The sequence below is a fragment of the Marmota flaviventris genome, chromosome 4 (genome assembly GCF_047511675.1).
Source record: "Marmota flaviventris isolate mMarFla1 chromosome 4, mMarFla1.hap1, whole genome shotgun sequence".
Classification (NCBI taxonomy): domain Eukaryota; kingdom Metazoa; phylum Chordata; class Mammalia; order Rodentia; family Sciuridae; genus Marmota; species Marmota flaviventris.
Window position 1 is genome coordinate 25,229,634 of NC_092501.1, and position 21,328 is coordinate 25,250,961.

General features: G+C 41.0%; 1 protein-coding gene across 1 annotated transcript; it reads right to left on the reverse strand.

Moving 5' to 3' along the window:
- Nucleotides 1-1,075: 1,075 nt before the first annotated feature.
- On the reverse strand, nucleotides 1,076-21,228 carry As3mt (arsenite methyltransferase). The gene is made up of 11 exons (XM_071610948.1): nucleotides 21,103-21,228; nucleotides 20,833-20,888; nucleotides 20,475-20,602; nucleotides 19,235-19,385; nucleotides 18,289-18,425; nucleotides 16,700-16,769; nucleotides 15,018-15,099; nucleotides 14,092-14,223; nucleotides 13,625-13,767; nucleotides 10,600-10,734; nucleotides 1,076-2,328 (listed from the first exon to the last, which is right to left on the reverse strand). Coding segments are annotated over exons 1-11 (1,140 nt in total). The 5' UTR covers nucleotides 21,104-21,228; the 3' UTR covers nucleotides 1,076-2,223.
- Nucleotides 21,229-21,328: the final 100 nt, after the last annotated feature.

Genomic DNA, 21,328 nt, shown 5'->3' on the forward strand with positions numbered 1-21,328 from the left:
AAGGTACCACTAAGGCTGGTGATGTAGCTCAGTGATACTGTGCTTGTCTAGCATGTGCAAGGCCCTGGGCTCCATCCCCTGTATCACAAAACAAACAACAACTACAAAACAAAAACACTATACTTTCCTTTGTCTGTAGCAGCAAATAAGAAACTAGAGTTGAACTTACTTAGAAACCAGAATTTCTTATTTTGAACATCTTTCTTTTATTATTTACTTATTTGTTTATTTAGGTGCCAGGGAGTGAACCCAGGGCCTTGTGCATGTGAAGCAAGCACTCTACCAACTGAGCTATATCTCCAGTCCCTATTAAATAGCTTTCTTTTTAAAAAGAGGAGTCTGTTGTCAGAATCTATTTCAATGTTTTACAGGCCAAAAGATTTTCAAACTACTAATAAAAAAATCTCTTGGGTCAGGCATGGTGACACATACCTATAACCCCAGTAATTTAGAAGGCTGAGGCAAGAGGATCTCAAGTTTGAGGCCAGCCTCATCAACTTAGTGAGGCCATAAGCAACTCACCAGACCTTGTCTCAAAATAAAAGATGAAAAGGGCTGAGAATGTAGCTCAGTGGTTAGGCACACCTGGGTCCAATCCCCAGTACCAAAAAAAAAAAAAAAAAAGTTTTCCTTGGGCCTTGCCAGCTCCCCACGCCCCTGTTCTATTGCACAGAGCTCAGAGCAACTGGCTGAGGTTTTAAAACCCTTCTTTGGTTGAAGGCTGTTATTTAAAAATGAGTTATCAGCTTCTGAGTTATCTTTTGGCATGATCAGCATTATGACAAGGACCATGACTTATACCTTTTCTGTGTCCCTGGACAAAAACTTCAAAGTACAGCTGGATTTCAACTTACTTAATCATCACCGAATCTCCCCTTAATGTTCTTAACCTTTTTCTTTAACTATGGAATCCAGAACTAAATCCAACACTTTCCTAAAAGTTTAACCAGGGGAGCTTTACAAAGGAGGAGAAAAGCTACCATCTTTACCTTCTCTTAACTCTCCTTAAAAACAATGGAACTTTATTCCTGATCCACTTAGGATTTCCCACAGATAGTCACTATGCCATCAATCATTAGGGTCAACAATTTTATTCATTGTTTTCTACATTCAACTGCACAAAAAGAAAAAGATAGAAGTATTTGGTTTAAAATCTCACAGGGTGCAGTGGCACACACCTGTAACCCCAGCAAATTCAGGAGGCTGAGGTGCCGCAGTCTGGCTGGGCACGATTCAGGAGCCACTTGTCAAAAGAAACGAACTTTATTTTTAGAACCACACACCCAAACAAAACAGCCTCTCAGGAAAAACCCTCAGAGCCTCAACTGCCACCAACAGCTTCCCACAAGCCTCTCCCTCCAACACCAGCTTCTCTCCACCTCCCACAATCCTCCTGCTCTTGAGGCCGATTGGCTGGGTCACATGGGCGGAGCCAAAAAAGTCCCCCAATGAGCAGCTCCGTGGTCTGAAAGGGCAGGGAAACAGCCCAATGAGCATCACGGCAGAGGAGCCAATCAGCTAGATGTTGCTTGGCCGCTGTGAGCCAATCATCAGCCGGCAGCTGGAAGTTTGCTGGGGCCCCTTCGGCTGTGGCTCTCAACACTGAGGCAGGAGGATCGCAAGTTTGAGGGAAGCCTCGGCAACTTAGCAACACTTATTTCAAAATAAGGAAATAAAAAGGGCTGGGATGTTGTTCAGTAGTAAAGCATCCCTGGGCTCAATCTGCAGTACCAAAAAATGAGTTATTAAGAGCATGCCTATCAAATTTGACTTGCCAATTTTTTGGCATGATTAACCTGACTTCAGTAGTAGATTTGTTTAGAGAAAACATGGAGAAAAGTCCAAAAGGTGCTGCCCAGCAGGCCAGAAGAAAGACGTTCTTCCTGAGGTCCTCTGCCAACTCTATTTCCAAAGCCTTTCTTGCCCCTTGGCCCAGCCATAGGACTGCTTCACTCAGTTCCACTTCTGACCACTAGGTGGGACTAGAACTCTGAATTACTGAAGAAATAGAATAAAACAGCTTAACTAGTCTAAACTTTAGGTGATTTGCTGTGAACCTTTAATCAACACCTTCTAAAATAATTCACTTATTTTTTTATTAGTAATCCAAAACATTTTGCCTTTTTTACCATTTATTCCTATGTGCTATGGGGAAGAGCAAGCTAAAAACATGCAGCCTGTTGTTCTTCAGTCGCGTGGTCTCCTAGTTGGTTGTAGATTTATTTAGCAGCTTCTCTTTTTGCCACAGCAGCCTCCAACAACACTGGAGGCACACTTGGGCTTTTTGTTAGAATCTTCTGCAAGCTTGAATGGATCTGTGATAATATCCTGTCAAAGGGCAAATCAAAATGAAAGAACAAGTTAGAGAGGTTTTGATGTACCCAACATTTATATTTCCATTTGGCACCATAAAGGCACACTTGAATCTTCTACTTTCAAGGTAAATTTCATTTAAATCTTCGGGGGGTTTTATCCCCTGCCCACCCCAACCTGGTTGCTGAGGCTTGGACACAGGACCTCCTTCATGCTAGGCAAGCATTCTACCACTGAGTTATAACTCAACGCTAGGTTGGTTGGTTTGTTTCTCTTTTAATGTTAGTTGGTTTGGGTTTTTTTGAGATAGATTCTCACTAAATTGCTAAGGCTGGCCTTGAACTCACAGTCCTCCTGCCTCAGCCTCCCAAGTAGCTGGGATTATAGGTAGGTAATTCTAGGAAAAATATGACTGTGGAGAGACAGTGCAACATACTGACTAAACGTGGTGCTGCTGCTTCTAGAACCAGACGTGGGTTCAAATTCGCCACTTTCTAGCTGTGTGACCTTGGTGTAGTAAGTTTATCTTTCTGAGCCTCAGTTCTTCATCTGTAAGATGAGGATAATAAAGGTTATTATAAGGGGCAGGTGACTTCAGCACTCTGAGACCCCCTTTCTTCCCTCTGCATTTATGTAGTGTCTACTGTGTGTAAGGCCCTGTGCAACAGATACTTGTTAATTCTATGTGTGGAGTACCTACTGCCATGAGGACAGTACTAAGGTCAAGTTGTTGAATGTCTTAAATGGCCTTCTGAGGCTGGGCAGGGAATTAATGCCTGTAATTCCAGTGATTCAGAAGGATTCCAAGTTCAAGGCCAACCTTAGCAACTTAGTGAGGCCCTCAGCCACTTAGTAAGACCCTGTCTCAAAACAAAAAAATTGGGCTGGGGTTGTGGCTCGGTGGTAGAGCACTTGCCTAGCATGGGTGAGGCACTAGGTTTGATCCTTGGCACCACATAAAAATAAAAACAAATAAAATAAAGGTATTGTGTGTCCATCAACAACTTAAAATAAAAATAGAATAAAAATTTTAAAAAGGGCTGGGTTGTGGCTCAATGGTAGAACACTTGCTTAGCAATTGTGAGGCACTGGGTTAGATTCTCAGCACTGCATATAAATAAATAAAATAAAGGTCCATTGAAAACTAAAAAGAATTTTTTAAATAAATTTAAAAAATTTTAGTTGTAGTTGGACACAATATCTTTATTTTATTTATTTATTATTATGTGGTGCTGAGGATCGAACCCAAGGCCTCACACATGCTAGGCAAGTGCTCTACCACTGAGCCACAACACCAGCCCCGAAATAAAATAAAATTTAAAAAAATAAAAAAGGACTAGAGATGTAGCTCAGTAGTAAAGTGCCCCTGGTTCAATCCCCAGTACAAAAAAAAAAAAAAAAAAATCTTAGCTAGTTTACATAATAATGGTGTTGTTGGTACAAGACACAAAATGAAGAAATAAACTATAAATAAAATTTTCAGTCCCACAATAATTTATTCACAACTCTTAAACAAAAAGTTGAGAAAACCCCATTTGTTTTTCTGCTTTGTAACTTACTTGATAGCCCAACCTCATCTGGCATTGAAACACTTTGCTGTCTACACCAAATAAAAGTAAAATTCAAAATAAAAAATAAACAACAACAAAAAAAGGTTTTTATGAGGACTAAATGACATGGTATTTTTTTACTTTTTTTTTTGTTTATTTATTTTCTGATAGTAGAGATTGAACCTGGGGTGCTCTATCACTGAGCTACATCCCCAGATCTTTTTTTTTTTTTAATTTTGAGACAGAGTCTTGGGAAGATGCCCAGTCTGGCCTGGAACGTGTGATCCTCCTGCACTCCTCCTACCTCAGATTCCAAATCCCTAGGATTACAGGCGTGTACCACTGCATCCAGCTGATATAGTGTCTTGAACATTCTAATTGCTCCATGAAAATTAGCTCCCCTATGTCACTGCTATCATTACTCATGTTGTTACTGGAATGACTATAACCTGAGGCAATAGTTTATAGCACAAATTCAATTTGTATAATTACAGATGCTACATTTTAGTAACTTTTAATACCAAAATACACTTTATCAGTATTAAAAAAGAAGAAAAGAAAAGGTAAAAAGGTTCTTAAAAAGTCTCCCCTGAGTGAACCCACAGTAAGAGGCAGCACCATTCCTTCCTCCATTGCGGCAACGATGGGGGACAAGTCTACCAGATCCTGGTGCTGGGAAGACACTAGGGTTAATCATCAAAGTCTTCCATAAAAAGATAAGAACGCCCTCCTCCAAGAGCACAAGGTTACATTTCTAGGTCACACAGCTGTTTGATTTTTTAGATCTTCCTCCAGTGTCAATTATTCCCATTTGAAAAACTCGAAACCTGAAATACACCTGGCACAGAAATGACAAGTGCCACATGATGTCACTCTTATGTGGAATCTAAAAAAAAAAAAAATGATCTTATAGAAGTTGAGAGTGACAGGGTGGTTACAGATGCCCAGGAGAATAGGAGAAATGGAGGGACAGCTATGGGGAAAGGCTGACTATGGATAGTATAGTGGAAGCCCAGGATATTCTGCCGAAATTGGGCATCTGACAAGCCATTTACATCCAGGTGTTTCAAGGACCTGGATAAAAAGCCTTTTTACAACCAGAATTTGTTCCAAATGCCCTTTGAGAATGGCATTTGGAAGGTCCTCTCTTCCCCCTCCTCAGCCCTCCTGTCTCCACGGGATGTTTACAATGTGGATGAGGCTATGCCAACTTGGGAGACTGAACATGACCAGGACAGGGTGAGACCTGTCACAAAGTCTAATAGGAAAAGGGGACAAATAAAAATACGAGAGAAAAGAAATGTAGGGCTGGTTAAGATAACCAGAAAGCAGATGCGGCATGTTTGCTTGGTGCCAGCATCTGCAGAGGAAAGGTAGATAACGTGGCAGTCTTCTAGAAAGATCTTAAGCCTAAACAACAGTTCCAACATTACTTATCTATGGAGGAAGATGAGTAGCTTTTGATCCGGCATTGCTACCATGGGTTGGAATCTCCCTACTCCCTGTGACTAGCGGGGCAGAACAAGGGAAAAACCATCACTGTACCAGATACGGGCACTGACTGTACACTAATCTGTGGTAACCCAGAATGTTTTCCAGGGTCCTAGGTAATTCTTCTAGATCTGGTGTAAAACCATCAGAGTAAAACAAGTATTGCTATACCAAGAAGAGAAGAAGCTCCATGTTTGGGGCAATCTCTCCAGACCCTGAGAGCATTCTTGGGACAGATACTGTATCAGGAAAGACATTACAGACCTCCATGGGGGAATTCTGACTCAGGGATCGGGGAGCAAAGGTGACACTGAGGGGGAAGCCAAGCAGGAGCCTGCTAGCCTTTCTGCCCTGAGGTAGGTACGACACACCAGGCAGTTCAAACTGTCAGGTAGACATGCTGAGACTAGAAAAGAGATAAAAGAATTAGGTTGAGAGTTTACAACCTGTCACAGTGCCTCCACTAGCCCTGTCCACTTGGCTAAAAGCCAGATAAAACTTAAGAGAATGGCTGTCAATTATAGGACATTAAACCAGGTGATACATCTGCCTAAGCTTCAGTGCCCAACATTCCCCCGGTAAAAGAAACAGATGCACCCTGCCTTGCTTCTTTGCACAAAAAGAGACAGAGAGTGGTTGTGTAAACAATAACAACAGTCAACCTTTTCTACCAGAAGTTGCAGGAACCAAACCAGTCAGGAGGCATTAATTTGGGTTTGATAAATGAACAGGTTCCAGGAAGAATATCATCACAGCTCTGGAGGAAAACAAATGTTTAATAGGGTGTTGTAAAGGTAAATCTGCACCTCCTGGCCCTAATCACAGGGAGTGGGGGAACTCCAACCCCTCTGCTTGAGGGCTATATGGCAAGCGAGAGTGCCATGACACATCATGTGTTTGGGCCCAATTTGGACAGCATGTACTGTGAAATGGGTGCCTTGGTCACTGTCAATCTGGCTCAGGTACCCATACATCACACTTAACTGCTCAAGACCTTTGACAGTGGCAGTGTGATAAGCTCTCCTGCTAGGAAAGGTTTGCCTGAGACCAACAGACCATTTCCTCATTCGCTATTGTGCCAGCCACATTGTAAGGCCTCCATACACCACCCAGCTGTTGGTACAGACAACCAGCAGCCATGGCCCATGAGTGACCACCAGCCATACTGCCCTAATTCTGCCATTAGCTGCTCTGATTTTCTTCTGTCTTAAGCTACATGGTATCAGTGGTATAGCAGCCCAGACAATTGGGTTGCACCTGTTGGATTAATCTATATCCCGGACATTTTAAGATGTGAGATCTTAGGCCTTGTGAGATCATAGGCCTGCTGTGGCCAACTGGGGTGATGAGGCAGTTTCATAGATAATTAGACTTATTGGCATCCACAGCTCATGAACAGTGGGGGTCTGCCTGATAGCAGGTTGAGGCTAATAAAACAGGTCCCTACCCCTTTACACATGGGCTAGTTTGCCCTGAGACTTAAGTTGACTTCAGGATATTGTACATTGCTAGAAATTACTATTCTCAAGAAGATTTAGTTTCTTTCTAGAGTTGAGACTAGAAACCTACAGGTAACTTTCATCCTCTTTCTTGCCCGAGAGCTCAACTCATGCCACTTGCTGTACAGATGTTATCTAACTGCATTGGCAAGCTTGGTACGGGAGACCTAGAGCCTGCCTGTGGGCTATCCCTACACAGACCTGTATATTCTTACCATACTGGGTAAAGGGAAGGTTTGCACTTTATCTGGTACCATGCCTAGAATCAAATCGGTCTTACATGACCAGACCACCCCTAGGAACACCAGGGATGACCCAGGGTCCTGGATCTCCTGGGGGTAGACAGCCCATTTCTTCATGCATAAATGAATACACAGTACAATCTTCACCAGTTAACAAGGTATCATTGATGCAATGGAATCAGATAGAATCAGTAGAGAATGAGGTCCCCAGCTACCTGCAGGGACAGGAGGAGGACTGTGCAGATAACTTTGAGGCAGAACCTGGAATGTCCACTGCTTCTCCCCTGACAAGTGAAGGTGAACTACTCTTGTGATTCCAGTGTCAAGGGAAGAGGGTATGTGTGTAAGGCTATAAGAGTTGGAGTAAGGGATGAAATGCATGGATTCAGCTTGACAGCAGCCGCCATGAGTCATAACCATCAAGATTGCCCCGGGGTAGCCCTAGTCAGTTTTTTCTACATAGTTTCTTAGCAAAGTACCATGGGACAATACCATTAGAGTGGTATGGTAGAGTTTTACAACAGAACCCTGGGATGTCCCTGACTATTTGCTGCTAGCTTAAGATAAAACAGGTACATTGTAGTTAGGATGAGGTCATTTTTGTCCTAACACATATATATGCTCCTCTTTCTAACCCAAATTTTGAGGATCCACCTCATATTGTTGCTGCTCAAGATCATACCTTCACTCAGTAATTTCCCCAATAAATGGCATTTTGTGCAATTCTGGATCTGTCTGTCTCTCTTTCTTTGGTCCCACAGAACCATGGGGCCCGTCCTTATATAGAGACTAGGTTGTTCCATAACAGGACTGTAAAAGACTATTTATGAGGTAACAAAACAGGGAGGAAAAACATACAAGAGATACTTGTACAATGCTGTACACTCAAAGTATTCAAAATTACTACAAAATACTAGCAACAAGAGCTGGGAATGGAGCTCAGTAGAGCACTTGCCTAGCATGCAGGAGGCCTTGGGTTCCATACACAGCACTGTAAAATAAATAAATAAATAAAAGCAACAGAAAAGAAAAATTCATAGAAAAAGATTGCAGAATTTCTGAGGCCAGAGGATAGAACACATGGGAGAACAACAAAAGAATTCTGCAAAAGATTCTGGTCAGAACTCAAATACTTAGAACACAGGTCTAAGCAACCAAGATTATTTCTGTATACAATCCATAATTATGCCTGCTGTTTCTTGGGTATGTACTCTGTGCCAGGCACTGGGAGAGGCATTTCACATGCTTATTTCATTTGTTCCTCATGACCTGAGGGAAGAAGTTATTACTTCCCTAATACACATAAAGTTTGAGGAGGTTAGGTCACTTACCAAGATCAGAGCTGAGTGGCAGAATAGCATTTATACTTAGGAGTCCAAGGCTTGTGTGCTTGACTGCCATGCTATGCTACCATCCTGCCCCAGCAACAACAGAATCTCATTTCCTTGGACTTCCAAGGTTCAGTGCCTTGAGGTGTACTACTACTGTTAGGACCTGGTGACTGCTGGGAGCAGCCCTGGCAGATAAAAGCAAGCTTGTAATCCATTACTAAGCCTATTCTAAACAAAACAATATTACAAATGAATGAAGGAACAGTAAAATAATTATAAGAGCATGAATGGGAGAAAAGTAAAAATATATGAGGGGGAAAGAAAGGGACACTTGTATCTGCCACAACTACTTATCTGCCTTCTTCATAGAGTAGTTGTGAGAGATTACTTGGCATAAGTTGTGATAAAATACTTTAGAAAATACTATATCAATAAAGCAGTTACTAGAATAATTCTAAATATAAAGCTAAAATATTTTAGAAAATAATCTTTTTTTGTGTGTGTGTATGTATGTATGTAATAGGGATTGAACCCAGGGGTGCTCTACAACTGAGCTACCTCCCCAGGCTCCCCTTCAACACTTTTTGAGACAGTCTCATTAAGTTTCCCTGTCTGGCCTTGAACTTGCAATCCTCCTGACTTAGCCTCTGGAGTCACAAAGATCACAGGCAAGTACCGCCAAAGCTCAGCTTCATTTTAAAATACTACTGTCCTAAATACACATTTAAGAAATTAGGATACAGTGGAGAAATGATGATTATTCAATAAATAAGAAAAGTTGAACTAGCTAATATCAGGGAAAAAATTTGGGGGGACAGGATAAAGGATATATTATTGAGTGTGACTGCAGAGGGGCAACACAGTGGAAGCCCTTCTGAGTGCAGGGCCTGCCACTTGTCCAAGGGACCACAATTGGGAGTATATTTGATCCCATAGCCATTGGAGATGAGCTACTTCTCAGCCACCAAATTCATCCACATTAAACTGGGTAAAACCCTAATTCTTTGAGATGTATATTATCTGGGAAACTTGATCTTGGACCTACACAGAACCTCAATTACATATTCTTTGTTCTGCAACTTGGTATGAATGGACATGATGACTACTAGTCCATGTTAATCTTGCCTGTTGTCCCCTGGGACTTCACAAAGCACTTCACATACTCGAATGGGGCCTAGACTGGGGACAGTATGAGATCAGACATATGGACATACACTTGGAAAGCACTGTTTCCAAATTCCCTTAGAGTAACGCATGCAAGTAACAGGTTGCATATATATTATCATCCCACCTCAATATTTATGCTAAAATAAATTCCAAAAAGGATTTAAAAATTTAAATGTGAGCCAGGCCTGGTGGTGCACATCTCTAATCCCAGCTACTCAGGAGGCTGGGGCAGGAGGGTCACAAGTTTGAGGTCAGCCAGGGAAAGTTGGTGAGACCCTGTCTCAAAAATAAAGAAATCAAAAGACTGGGGATGTAGCTAAGAGGTAGAATGCTCCTGAGTTCAATTTCCAATACCACAAAAAAATGTTAAGTTAAATTGTGAAAACAATAAACTTCTGATCTTAGATTTGGCAATGGATTCTTAGATATGACACCAAAAGCACAAGCAACAAAAGAAAAAATAAACTGGAGTTCATCAAAATTAAAATACTATTTATTTATTTATTTGGTACTGAGTATTGAACTTAGGGGTGCTTTACCACAGAGCTACATCTCCATTTCTTTTTTTTTTTTTTTTTTTTTTTGTGGTGCTAGGGATCAAACCCAGGGCCTTGTGCATGCGAGGTAAGCACTCTACCAACTGAGCTATATCCCCAGCCCCTCCATTTCTTTTTATTTATTTATTTTTTAATTTTATTTTTTTTTATATATTTTTTTTTTAGTTTTCGGCAGACACAACATCTTTGTTTGTATGTGGTGCTGAGGATCGAACCCGGACCGCACGCATAACAGGCAAGCGCGCTACCGCTTGAGCCATATCCCCAGCCCAATATTTATTTTTTTTGATACAAGGTCTTGCTAAGTTGCTGAGGCTGGCTTTGAACTTGTGATCCTCCTGCCTCAGACTCCCAAGCCACTAGAATTACAGGTATATGCCACTGGGCCCAGTTGTATGATGATTTTTTTAAATGGTTCTCTGGGGTAGGGAACTGAAAGTCACACCAACCTTTGACTCTAACACAAAACAGCCTCCAGATGCTGGCAACTTGTCTCCAATTGGTCTGAAGAGAAAATCTTGAGCAAATCGTGAATTCTTCAAGACAGCTGCTGTGTCTTCATCTACTTCAACAATTTCACCTTCCTAAAGAGCAGCATAAAACAAATATTTGTCTCATTAGAAGGAAAATGCCCAGAAGTTTTACTAATGATTGTATTTTAGGATTAAAAGACCACACCATACCTTCTGATGTAGCTTTCTCTCATGTTCAGACCCTGCTACTAATTTTATGTGTATTCATAGATGAAACTGAACAGTGTCATAATTAATCTTTCTTTGGTGACAGTGCTAAAGAAGGACATTTATTGTTTCAGTATCTCAGACAGATGTAGAAATCACTGCTGAATGTCACTGAATTTATTACTAAAGGATGGGCTTTGGATGAGTGGTTTTTAAATAGTATTTCCTTGAGTCCCAGAGTGCCTGGGAGGTATGGGTTATGTAAAGCAATGCCTGACACATGGTATTTTTTTTAAACAATTTACTTTTATATATATATATATATATATATATGTATATATATATATATACATATATATATATGTGTGTGTGTGTGTGTGTATATATATATATATATATACATACACACACACACACACACATATATACATACCTTTATTTTATTTATTTTTATGTGGTGCTGAGGATCAAATCCAGGGCCTTGCACGTGCTAGACAAGTGCTCTACCGCTAGCCACAACCTCAGCCCCTGATACATGGTATTTTAAAGGAGATTTTTTTTTAAATGCTATTAAAATGTTGTTTTGAAAGCCCCTAGAGCAGATAATGACCTCAAAGTCCTTTCCACTTTGCTATGCGACTCCAAGGGACCTGACTGTACACCAAGTAGCACTTGAAGCAACACTGAGGGTTCCACTCCACCAGTGTGTAATAATCATGAAGATAAGATTTGGATCAAAAACTCAGAAGATGAAGACAGTTAAGTCCTTCTATCTTTGGAACAAATAATGGCTGCACCTTATTTACTGATATTTCAGTATATATGTACCAGGTATTTTGCTATATGATTATTAATCTCTACAGAAACTTAGCAAAATTGGTTATTATTATTCCTACTTTGTAGTAGAGCAAACTGCTCTATTATAATTTTGGTGACTTATTCTAGTTTACCCAAATAATAAATATCAGAGGCAGAATTTGAACCCAGGTATCTGATTCCAAAGTCAATACTTTTGCATCTTGAGAAAACAAAGTCTACCCTACAAAGAGTAAACTGTATTATCATTAAACTCTAAAACTCTTGAGTTCCATGATGCAGTTAAAACTGCCAGGCACAGTGGTGCATTCCTGTAATCCTAGTGGCTCAGGAGACTGAGACAGGAGGATCGCAAGGTCAAAGCCAGCCTCAGCAATTCAGTGAGGTGCTAAGCAACTCAGTGAGGCCCTGTCTCTAAATAAAATTCAAAATAGGGCTGGGGATGTGGCTCAGTGGTCAAGTGCCCCTGAGTTCAACCCCTAGTACCAAAAACAAACAAACAACAACAAAAAAAACCTGAAATACTGTTATGTAGTGCTTCTTTTCTTTTCCATCTCACTTCTCTATATGAAAATTTTTTCTTTTCCTTTTTTTTTTTTTTTCTTTTTTGGCACTTGGGATTGAACCCAAGGGCATTTTATCACTAAGCTACATCCCCAGTAATTTTGATTTTTTTAATTTGGACAGGGTCTCATCTTGACTCAGGTAATTTCATTCAGTGTACTTACACACATCTGGGTGTATAGCCTACTACACATCTAGGCTATGTGCTGTGTAGGTGTATATACACATAATACATATACTCATTGCTCCCAGGGCCATGATGAATGAAACAATACAAGATTAAATCAAGCACAAAATAAAATAAAATCAAAAGAGTAAATAATGAGATATATGCACAAGTTACTGGCATAATGCAACATATTCTTTTACAATAAACTTTTTTTCTTTAAGAAGTATACTTTAAAACATCAATAAAAGGGCTAGGGATATGGCTCAGTGGTAAAGTGCTTTCCTAACATGCTAAAGGTCCTGGGTTCAATCTCTAGCACTGAAACAAAATTTTTTTTCAATAAAAAGTAAAATATAGTAAATATGTGAACCAGTAATATCATCATCATTTATCATCATTATCAAATATTATGTTCTATACATAATTATATTTTCTATACTTTTACAGGACTGGCAGAAGAGTAGGTTTGTTTATATACACAACAGGAGAAACATATGAGTAATATGTTGTGCTATGACTTTATGATTGCTACATTGTCTCTAGGTGACAGGAATTTTTTACCCACCTGCCCTAGTTATAATCTTATGGGACCATTGTTATATTTACAGTCTGTCCTTGACTGAAACATTGTTACACAGCACATGACCACATGGGTATATGTACATATATATACATACAGATGTACAGCTATTTGTACAAACAGCTGAAGCAAACATATGACAAAATGTTCTCAGTTGCTGAAATAGGTAGTGGGTATATAGGTATTCACTGAATTTTTTAATTTTTTTTATTTTTCTGTATTTAAGAACATTTTTTATAACAAATATAGGGAAAGTACTTTTTGACTTCACTTACAAACAGCCAGGAGCTAAAGAGGCTGAAGTAGGAATATCCCAAGTTTGAAGCCAGCCTCAGCAACTTAGTGAGACTTTAAGTAACTCAGAAAGACCTGTCTCTAAATAAAATATTTATAAAGGACTGGGAATGTGGCTTAGTGGTTAAGCACCCCTGGATTTAATCCCTAGTACAAAAAAAAAAAAAAACCAAAGCTATAAAAGTAAGACATAATGTAAGGCCAAGAAAACGTGCCTGAAGCAAAAGTAAGAGTAGAAAGACTGCCAGAGGCCGTGGACATCTTCCTTCCTCCTGCAGTGCTAGGGTTTGACACAAGATCTCTCACATGCTAGACAAGAAGCACTCTACCACTGACCTACCTACCCCAGTACCATGTGTGTTTTTATTTACCTTAAATGTGAAATTTGCATCAAATATTAATTGTTTTTCATGTCCTGTGATTCCTCCATTGTAAACAGTTTGGCATCTTTCAGTTGGTCCAGTGTTAGGGAGTTTGAAGAGGCGAAATGTGGCCGAAACAAAACGACAATCACCTAGAAAGAGATACCCATGGTTCACCTCCAGCACTCCAACAGCATTATTTTGCTCAGCACATGAGGATAGAACATTTCATAAAGATGATATTCTTCTTTGCATTCTGCCAACTACCTTTCTGAGCACTTCATTCTACTTATTGAATGACTTCAAAATGATTTATTAAATATCAAATTTTTGGAGGGGGTGGACATTATTCAGGAGACATGATAGACGTTTCCAGATGACAAAGTCTCCCCTGGGAGAATCACTCAGTAGACAGTAATAACCAAATTTAAACCATTCAGGCTGCAATTATAATAGTCCCTTCTGTTTTTCCTTACCAATGATTCTTTCAAGTTCCTTGTTTTGAATTGTAATGAGATTGGCAGTGACTAAACGTGGAGGGCAGAATCCAATCTTTTGGGCAAGGAAGAAAAGATCCTTCCAGTACAAAGCACCACCTAGGCACTCACCTTAAAAAAATACATATTAATCAATTCATAAAGCAGTAATGAAGAAACTAATACTCATACAATTACTTATGACATAATATTAGTTAAAACCTAAGGCCTAGAAACAGAAACTAAGATAAACATCCTCCAAGGCTTAGAAACTCCTGATTAAAACTGCATATTGTTGTCAGGCGCAGTGGCGCACACCTGCAATCCCAGTGACTCAAGTGGCTGAGGTAGAGTATCACAAGTTCAAGGTCAACTTCAGCAACTTATAGTGAGACCCTGTCTCAAGTCTGGAGACATGGCTCAGTGGTAGAACCCACACTGCCTGGTACGCTCCCCAGAACCACAAAAACAAAACAAAAAAATAAAAACAACTTTTAATTTCATAGACTAACCACAAAAATGCATTAATATTTTCAACTTCCAGAGACTCCATTAAAGTGACAATAAAGGCATAAGCAATATAACAGTGATGAGAACATTAAGGGGACTTAGGGGGCATGGACTCTGTCTGGTTGCCTTCATTTCCACACTGTATTTTTCCAAGTATTTTTCACATTCTTTACCCCATTTAATCTTCATAACAGCCAGATTGTATCATTATTTACATTTTACAGTTTGGAAAGCAACAACTTTAGAGATTAATTAATGCCCAAGATCACATCCCTTTTGAGTGGCAAAGGAAAAGAACGGAACCTCAGCCTCCTGGCCTTACTCCATCTGATCTCACATCAGATACCCTCCTTCTGGAAGGAGGGATCTCTGTACATAATCGTCTACCTTAAAACAAAACAACCAAGAACACCTACCCCATAAAACTTTGTGTGTCTTGATTTCTTCTGGCAATTCAAGGCTAGCATAGACGTCACTGAAATATAGCTCCCCACCGTGCTGAAACACAGCAGTGTTAGTCCAAGCAAGGTTAAAGATTAAATTGATCCCAGATAATGAGAAAATGGATGAGGGCACAAGATCAATTTCAAAAACCCACACAAGTGTTTGAGCTGACCACGCTGACCCTTTGTGAACAAATAACAGCTGCTTCCCTCACTGCAATCAATAACCAAAATCTTTTTTTTCAGTGCCCTATCCAACAGGCAATAAAATCACTTTGAACAAGTGTCTTCCTTCCTTTAAGTGCCTTTCTCTTAAAGATGCTTGGATTGCCTCGATTTTTAACCAATCCGAACAAATACAGGCCCAGGTGGTTGTAAAACTAACAGAAGATTTAACAGTATTCATAGATTCTCAGCCATTAACAATTATATAACTTTTTGTAATGTTATTATTATACATTATATTTTTAAAATATTAGGCTGGGGGTGTAGCTCAGTAATAGAGTGCTTGCCAGTCATGCATAACACCCTGGGGTCAATTTCCAGTGAAAAAAAAAAAAAAAAAGTTGTTCTTCTAATCCAAGACAAATGAGTGATCCAGAACTTATGAATTTATTTAGCTGATTTCAAAAGCATAGAGGTACCAAAAGCAGTGGTGCACACCTGTAATCCCAGCAGCTTCGGAGGCTAACGCAGGAGGATAGTGAGTTCAAAGCCAGCCTCAGCAAAAGCAAGGCACTAAACAACTCAGTGAGACCCTGTCTCTAAATAAAATAAAAAAATAGGGCTGGGGATGTGGCTTATGTTCAAGTGCTCCTGAGTTCAATTCCCACTATCCAAAAAAAAAAAAAAAAAAAAGTATAGAGGTCTATATTCTATAAAGTTTACCTTTTACTAAGCACATGTTGGTGAAGATAGCTGGTATATAAAATGGCACACTAACAAAGACATTGTGAGATCATTTCTACCTATTTTCATTTGAGCTGTATTATAGTATTATATTTTAATTTCTCTAAACTAAAACTAAAAATCTCAGTTTTTTAAAAGGCCTGGGACGTAACCCAAGGCCACATGCATGCCGAGCAAGTGCTCTACACTGACCTAAATCCCAGCACCCCCCAAATCTCAGAAGTTTGTGTCTTTTAGCACAAAGACCCATCTCATGACACACAGGAAGGCTGTGCAGTTCCTCCAAGTTTTCTTTTTAGAAAGACATTAATGTAAAAGTTCTATCTTCTCTAACTTCCCAAAGATCTGAAATCCTGGGAGATAAGAAATCAATAGCTCTGAGAAACACTGCACATTCTAGCAGACAGAATATTCATAGCAACCTTTCAGTAAGGCCAAAGGTTCCTACAGCTCTGCACACAATATGCTAGGATCACATCCAGCAGCAAGCACAAAAAGTCAATAAGGCAAAGATTTTAATGTGTTCAATGACAATCATGACACACAGACTTGATATCTTATGCAAACTGAGAGGGAAAAGAAGCTGCATCTAGGGGGTTTTGCCACTCTACATTTTTGCCACCCTTTTTAAATGTGGCAGATATGTTTAAAGAGATTGAGCCCTCAGTTTGAGGAGGAAAGAACAGGACTGATTCCATCAGCACTCAATGATGTTTGAAGATCATTTATGTCACCCCTCCCCTCACCTTCAGGACTCGATACACTTCCTGCAGCACTTGTTCTTTATCAGGCACAAGGTTAATAACACAATTGGATCTGAAAAAAGAAAAGATGTTAAAAGGACTCAAATCTTTTATGTTCCTAAAGGTGGTTCCCATTTTGTCAAAACTACACCATTCTTCTGAATGCCCCCCTCCTCTCTTTCCTGCACTCAACTTTTTTTGCAAGGTAAGGGAGATAGGGAGTGTTTAAAATTCCAACTGTTATCAAGTAAGAATGTACAGAAAAAAATAGGAGGCACTGCTGGGTGAGTGGCACACGTGTATAATCCCAGCAATTTGGGAGACTGAAGCAGGAGGACTGCAAATTCAAGGCCAGCCTCAGCAACGTAAAAGACCCTGTCTCAAAATAAAAAATATAAAAGGGCTGGGGATGTGGCTCAGTGGTTAAGTGCCCCTGGGTTCAATCCCTGGTATGTATAAATACATAAATATGGCTGGGGATGTGGTTCAGTGGTAGAATGTGCCTCTGTTCAATCCCTAGTACACACACACACCAAAAAAAAAAAAAAAAAGAGAGAGAGAGAGAGAGGAAAAAAAGGAGGCAGGGTTCTTATTTGTTTTGCCCTAATGCTAAACAAGCAACAAGATGAAACCTGGGACCAACATTTGTTAAGCCACAAGTGAATAAACTAAGTTCCTTGAAGGCAGTTCTCCTAATGCTGTCACTTAGGTATGATTTGACAACAACTCAGAGGAAAACAAGAAAACACAGAACCCTATAATTTGCCATCAAAATACTACGGTCATGAGCCATATAACATTTTGGGGGATGGATAGACTACATACATTTAATATGATGGTGGTCTCATAAGGTTATAATTGAACTGAAAATTCCTATTGCCTAGTGACATTGTAGCATAGTAACATAGCACAACACACTACTGGTGTGTTTGTGGTGATGCTAGTATCAAACCTACTGCACTAATATAAAAATAGAGCACAAACAATTGTATATAGTGCGTGGTACGTGATAATAATAATGAACAACAGTGTTATTGGTTTATGTATTTACTGTACTATTGATCATTAGCATATACTCTTACTTAACAAAGAAGACGTTTACTATTAAATGGTATGCCACATTACCCCAGCAGCAGCCTCATACTTCTCCTCTGTACCCTATCTCCATCACATCATTTTTTCATATGCTGGATTTCATCTCATGTTGCTTTGTTCATCTTGGCCCCAGGGGCAATAGGCTATTCACACAATGAGGAAATTGCCTACAGTGCATTTTTCAGAATGTGTTCTGTCATTAAGAAGCCCATGACTCTACTAAAGATAGTAGATCAGTGTGTGTTGTATGAGCAGATTTGGTCCAGCTGATCTTTTAGGCTCACTGGATTATGGTTTGGTTTAAAGTAAATTATCTTGAGCTAGTGCGTTCTGCTGCCAATGGACCATGAGCAACTCAGATTAGTTCCTTTCCTTAATGAGGTTATGCTAAGTTTAGTTTTGTGCCCTAAGTGAGAGTCAGTTCAGCAAAAAGTGGTGGCATTTGTGTGTTCTACAGGAAATAGGCTTTACTCATAACTGTAAGGATATAGGCCTACATAACAATATCGTAACTCTCATTCTGAATTCCAGCTTCTGCCAACTTCTCAATGTAGCCATGAATAAAAGTCACATTGGATGTCTGGAAGCCATATTTTTCCATGTGATAGTCAAGGTATTTTTTAGCCACTTCTACCTAAAGAAAGAAAAATATAGATTTCATAATCAACATTTAAAAAAATAGCACATTTTCTCTAAAATTTTACTATTACTAGTGAAATACACTTTCCCAAGAAGTATATTTCTTTCTTCTTTTTTTTTGTGGGAGAGGCTTTATTTTTTAAATTTGTTCTTCTTAGGTGTACATGACAGTAGAGTGTATTTTGACATTATATATACATGGAGTATAATATTCTAATTAGGATCCCATTCTTGTGGTTGAACACGAAGTGGAGTTACATTGGTCTTTTATTCATATATGGGCATAGGAAAGTTCTGTCCTATTCTTACTACTGTCTTTCCTATTCCCATACCCCCTCCCTTCTCTTCATTCCCCTTTGTCTAATCTAATTAATTTCTATTCTTCCTCCCCAGTATATTTCTTGTATTCTTAGATAAGTATGCAAGATTCCTATGGACCTTGAAGGATATGCTACATACTAGCACATAAACTCTCAGTTACATGGGTCTTGCTTGAATAACCCCTTCATTCAATGATAATCTTTCAAGTCAGTTTGCAGAAGGAAAGAAAAGATGAAAAACTTCATTGGGTCATCATGATATTCATATATCAGATCAAATCTCTGGCTTTGTAAATTCTCTCAGAAGAGCCGCTAATGGTCAAAGTCCTCAGCCTCCAGGACAAGAGGCACTAAAGGCACAATTGATCATTGCTAAATAGCCACCTTTTAAAATTATCCCTAGAGTTACAAAGGAACCAACTTCATCCCTCCAAGAATGCACCGGAAAATTCTTTCCTCCTTGTCCTCCAAATCTTTGCCTTACCTGGCCTTCAGTCATGTCTATGCCTGTGACGTGGCCCTTCTCACCAACCAGTTGGCTAAGTGCATAGCAATCTCTGCCACTTCCACTACCCAAATCCAAAATCCAGCAGTTTTCCAGACACTCAGGGATGACCAGACCACAGCCATAATACCTGAGAAATGGAAACTACAGGTTTTTTTCCCATAGACTACTAGAAGATATGAAAACACTAAATCTTACACCTTCCTCTTTTTCTTCTTTTCTCTTATCTCTCATTCATATTTCTATTTAGTTGTTTAGTCTCCCCCTCTAAATTGGAAGCTACAAGAAGGCTGGGACCACATCTGCTTTCCCACAGTATTTTTGGGCACTGTGCTAGGTATTACAATTTAAATAAACCATCTAAAATATTTGCTGAATAAACACATTTGGAGCCAGGTGCTGTGGTGCACACCGGTAATCCCAGCTACTCAGGAGGCTGAGGCAGGAGAATCCCAAGTTCAAGGACAGCCTCAGCAACTTAGCAAGATAATGTCCCAAAACTAAAGTTTAAAAAAAGGGTAGAGCTCAGTAGTACAGCACTTGCCTAATATATATGCCAGGTCCTGGGTTCAATCCCCAGCACCACAAAAGAATAATATTTGGACATTAGCTGCTTAGCATCTAATTCAGGCCCAGGACTGAGCTAATTTTTGAGAAAAAAATTCTGTCCCCCAGGTGTATTTACTCTAATTTGGAAGGTGAAACATAAGCACAGAAAACATTTTTCATTAATTGACAAAATAAGTGTCACAGGAGTGAGTGCCATAGCAGTTTGGGAAGAAGGTGCTCAAGGATTAGAGGCTTCCTAAAGTGGGTAGGACATTAGTGAGGTGCTGGAGGGCTAGAGCTGGGAAGATGGAAAGAAAAAGGAAGGCTCTCCACATTGATAACTGCTCTCTGGCCAGGCAGTGCTGATGGCGGTGAGAAAGGAACGGTCAGAGGGAGCCAAAGCCAGTTAGGAAGGGAGGGCCATACTATGGACAGTCTTGAAGGTCAGGTTCCAGGAATATGACTGTCCTGTAATGGGAAGGGAGGGAGGGGAGTCTTTGGAGGTTCTTAAGCAGAGCAGTTAAGATGATCAGTGCTGAACTTTGGGAGGCTTACAATAGACAAGACAAGCAGGGTGACCTGGTGGAAATGGCTTAATTCCTTAATGCCTGGCATCACTATCTTTTGGGAAAGCTACAGTCTGGAGGCTTCATGTGTCAGGGAATTCTACCTTAAGGTAACTTCTTCGTGCACATTCTGCAGGGCTTCCCTGATGTGCTTGGGTACAGGCCTGGCCACGGTGACGCAGGCATTAGTCCGGAGGTCCTTCGATGTCTTCAGCACCTGCCCGTAGTAGTTCTAACCCAGGGTGGAGATGGGTGAGGCGGGGAAAGGGTGTCTGCAGGAGAGGGCTCCACCAACAACCCCTACCCTCCCTCCCAGGCCTGGCTGACCTCTGCCCCCTGGCAAAGCTCTAAGCCTGGGCTTTGCGCTCCTAGGGGGCAGGAGTAGGCCTCGCGGGCTTCCAAAGGCCAGGGCTCTTGCCTAGCGGAGTCCCTGCGGGCCCTTCCTGGCCCTACCGCTCCCACCTGCACGTCCTTCCAGATGTCGACCTTCTGGCTCTCAGCGTCGCGGGGGGCGGCCACTGCCAAGGGAGGAAAGGGAGCTGGAAGAGTGAAGGTGGGGGGCGGGCTCGGGCGGGGGCGACGGGACGGAGGGCTGGCTGAGGGGCCGGCGGCGCGCCTCGCGGGGGGCGGAGGTCTTGCAGGGGACAGCGGGCGGCTCCCGCGTGGCAGTGGCGGGGCCGGGGCAGGAGAAGGGGCTGCGACCTGGCCTGAGGGCGAGGGGCGCGCACTCACTGTCTCACGGGCTCCAGGGCCGGGACCTGCGCTCGCCAGCTCGGCCCCGGCACGAGGCCCCGCCCTGGCGCCGCCAGCGGGATCCCCACCCAACCCCGGACGCCGGCGGGAACCGGGCGGGAAAGCACCCCACCGCCCCCTGCCCTGCGCCGCTGTCCTCGCGTCGCCTCCCAGGCCTGCTGGAGCCAGTCCCCGAGGTTGCCTGTGCTGTATGCTCCGCTGTGAT